The 3,350-nt window shown below is 35.8% G+C and overlaps 1 protein-coding gene across 3 annotated transcripts; it reads right to left on the bottom strand.

Moving 5' to 3' along the window:
• Nucleotides 1–387: 387 nt before the first annotated feature.
• LOC141670748 (cytochrome P450 72A397-like) lies at nucleotides 388–3,074 on the bottom strand. 3 transcript variants are annotated; one of them, XM_074476732.1, is made up of 5 exons: nucleotides 2,769–3,074; nucleotides 2,005–2,222; nucleotides 1,594–1,841; nucleotides 1,101–1,479; nucleotides 388–1,003 (listed from the first exon to the last, which is right to left on the bottom strand). In XM_074476732.1, the coding sequence occupies exons 1-5, from the start codon at nucleotides 3,055–3,057 to the stop codon at nucleotides 575–577; spliced, it is 1,563 nt and encodes a 520-aa protein (XP_074332833.1). In that variant the 5' UTR covers nucleotides 3,058–3,074; the 3' UTR covers nucleotides 388–574. The 3 variants fall into 3 exon arrangements, with proteins under 3 accessions (XP_074332833.1, XP_074332835.1, XP_074332834.1); XM_074476734.1 differs by lacking the exon at nucleotides 2,769–3,074 and adding an exon at nucleotides 2,376–2,480; XM_074476733.1 differs by lacking the exon at nucleotides 2,769–3,074 and adding an exon at nucleotides 2,332–2,465.
• Between the last annotated feature and the right edge of the window lie 276 nt (nucleotides 3,075–3,350).

The following is a 3,350-nucleotide window of genomic DNA, read 5'->3' as shown; positions in this document are numbered from 1 at the left end:
TTCTTTATTTTTTTTCAATTAAGTAAAAAATATCTGATTTATATACTTATCACTTATAAGACACCTATTCATTTTAAGTCATAAGTTACTTATTTTAAGATTTCTCAGATGGACATGGTTTTGAAAGGGATGCCAAGAGTCTGGTGGATGCAATCAACGCAGTAAAGATAACCAAGGATGCTCAACATTTGGTTCTATTGTTGACGACGGTAAGGAGTTAATTACTTCGACGAATTGTTAATTGTTTTTGTTTTTAGATCAGCGAATAGTGTTGCCCATGACAAGAGGTGCTTATTTTGTGTCTGCTTTATAGGAATGGATTACTACCACTATTGAGTTTCTCATTTGTAACATTGCTTTGGAAGCAGTTTGGTTAATGCAGGCACATTTTATTTATAAAAAAAAAAAAACAAAGACAGCAGCTTATAAAAAAAGTCTTTTACATAAAAACATCAAGACAAGTCTTCAACATCATACTTAATAACCGGTATATGGAGGTGGCAAATCCACATAGGCATCGCATGCATAGTGCACATACTTTCCTCACAGTAATCAGGAAATTTGCAAGTACCACCTATACCTTGTGTAAAATCAAGCTAACACCATATTCAGGTTGAATTGTAATTTTATTGATAGGTGCATGCTTGTATGATGGTGAAAGCTCAAAGGAGAACTTTCTTAATATCATGGCCAAAGCTAGTTTTGCTTCCAATATTGCAAAATTTTGTCCAATGCAGATCCTTGGCCCCCCACCAAACGGGAAAAATGCAGCTACCTGATTATTTGTTGCCTTTGAAATGCCTTCTGAGAATCTTTCAGGATTGAACTCCTTCGCATCAGCGCCCCAAATATCTTGATCATGATGAATTTGATTTATGGGCAACACAATTTGCATTCCTGGTAGTAAGGTTAAATCAGCCAATGTAACTTCCTCAGTTATCCGTCGAAATAGCCCAGATACTGGTGGATATAATCTCAGAACCTCATACAGAATCATGGTCACCTGAGGTTTACAGAAAATGAATAAATTATGCCAGGGTGTCTTTTAAATGCTAATTTTACCCTTCCGTCTCAAGTTGAATGAAAAATACAGTACTTACGGTCTTCAGATGATTAAGATGAACTATATCTGGTTTGTCATCCCCAATTACTTGAATCACTTCTTGTCTAGCTCGATCTTGCCAATCAGGATACATACTTAACAAGACCAACGTCCACACAAGCAAAACTGAGGTGGTCTCCTGGCCAGCAAAATAGAACACCTTGCATTCTTCAATTACATCTTCAATGCTCATTCTAACTTTTTTGTTTCCCTGTCCAACTTCTTTAGAATTCGCTTCCAGCAATAGTCCCAATAAGTCATCAGTATCTTCGCCTGCTTTCATGGCCTTCATCTTTTTATCAATAACACCTCTTAGTAAAAATCTTACTTCTTTGTCTATTTCCTTCATCCTCTGGTTCCTCTTAGTTGGTAAAAACCTGAACAAACACACACTCTATTTTGTTGAACTTGTTTACATTTTTTATTTTTCTGTAGACTTCACATGATCAAACTTTACCATATCATTGTATAAGCATAATAAAAGACATTACCTCAATCCAGGCAAGTAAAGTGATTGCACAGCCTTAAATGCGTAGTCAGCTTGTTCCACTTGTAATTCAAATACCTTTTCTCCCTCTTGATAGCTACTGCCAAATGCAGTACGAGAAATGACATCACTTGTCAATGTTTGGAAGAAAGGCCACACATCTAACTCACATGAATTTCTTCCCTCCCCTATCATTTCCATCCATTTTTTTGTCATCTCGTGACAACACAAATCAAATGCTGGTAGCATACCCTGCAAAGTGCAATCACAATAACAGTTAAAGTTTTATACCTGGTGAACTGGAGTAGAATATGCATTAACTTATTCTAAACTCATATCTTGAAATAAAAACTTCGCACTGATGCATTTATAATCACGCCAAATGCAAAATTTTGATGGTTAGTTAAATCAGTACCTTCAACTTTTCAGTGTGGAAAGCAGGATTGAGTACTCTTCTGTGCATAGTCCACTTACTTCCGTCAATTAATGGGAGGCCTTGAATGAATATCTTGAAAATTGGGTGTATAGTTGGCTTTGGATATTTAAAGTTCTTATTCAAAACTTCTTTTACCATTTCAGGATTCATAATAACAATCACCGGTGCTGGTCCATCCCAGAAAAAGGTTTTCTTACCTGCAAGACATAGTAGCCTCAAAACACAATATAAAATCAAACAAAGAGATGAAACGAGTAAAAGAAAAATATAAGTTTTAAATTATAAGATATATTGTGGACAGCATACACTCCAGCTAAATTATGAACAGGAAATATGGATGTAGTATACACCGTTTCACTCATGAGCAGATATTGGAATCCACAAATTAAATCATCAAACAGTATGCAAAGGCAATCAAGCTTTTCGTCTTCGACACCTGGTAAGTAGCTAGCAATTGAGACATTTTGTTTACGGGGTTCAACCTTAAGGAGTAGTTATCATTAACAGAGTCTAAAACGTATTCGCAAAGTCAAATTAAAAATTCACTTTAAACAACAAGTTGTCTAAATGAGCCTAATCAAGTACTGACGCAGCACAGAAGTGAAGAAAAAAGCAAGCGATAATCCTCGCAAGGACTCTTACGCAACACGGAACTGAAGAAGGAAAAACAGACGATAATGCTAGCAAGAACTCTTACACAAGAAGGTATACCTTCTGTATGTTAAAGTAAAGTAGTTACGTACCATAATCGCGGACGAGCTTGCAGAGAAAGGGGGTGGTACGAGAAGGCACGTCATGGGAGATTGGAATGGGGTTTGATCTTGTTGCCATTAACATGGACACGTGTTCTTTGGTATCTCCATAAAGAAAGCGGTAAGAGTTGCCATGAAAGCCTTGTTTTCTAAGGTGTTTCTCGAGCTTTTTAGGCCTCAACCATACCCAGTTGAGAACTCTCCATATGACTGTTGTGGCTGCAACCACTGCTATTGCAAAAGCTATCTCTAAAACGAGGCACGCCATTTTCATTTGCATTTGCTCAAACTTTCGTGCAGACAGGCTTGTTTTTTTATATTTAATCGGGTGGGTTATCTTTTTTGGTGATTCTAAAACATTTTTCAAGCACTCAAAAACACCAAAATTGGAAATTATAAAAATTAATGAAAGGTGAAAGTAAATTTTCTTATTTCCTAAAAAATTAAAAGAAATCCAAAAAGAGTAGTTTTACATGTATTAAAATAGGTAACAAAATCCATACAATCGAGGATTTTTAAAATCATGAAACGAAGGGGGATATACTATTATTAATAATTGATAATTGATTTGTA

The sequence above is a fragment of the Apium graveolens genome, chromosome 7 (genome assembly GCF_009905375.1).
Source record: "Apium graveolens cultivar Ventura chromosome 7, ASM990537v1, whole genome shotgun sequence".
Lineage (NCBI taxonomy): Eukaryota > Viridiplantae > Streptophyta > Magnoliopsida > Apiales > Apiaceae > Apium > Apium graveolens.
This window is presented reverse-complemented; position numbering and strand designations above follow the sequence as displayed.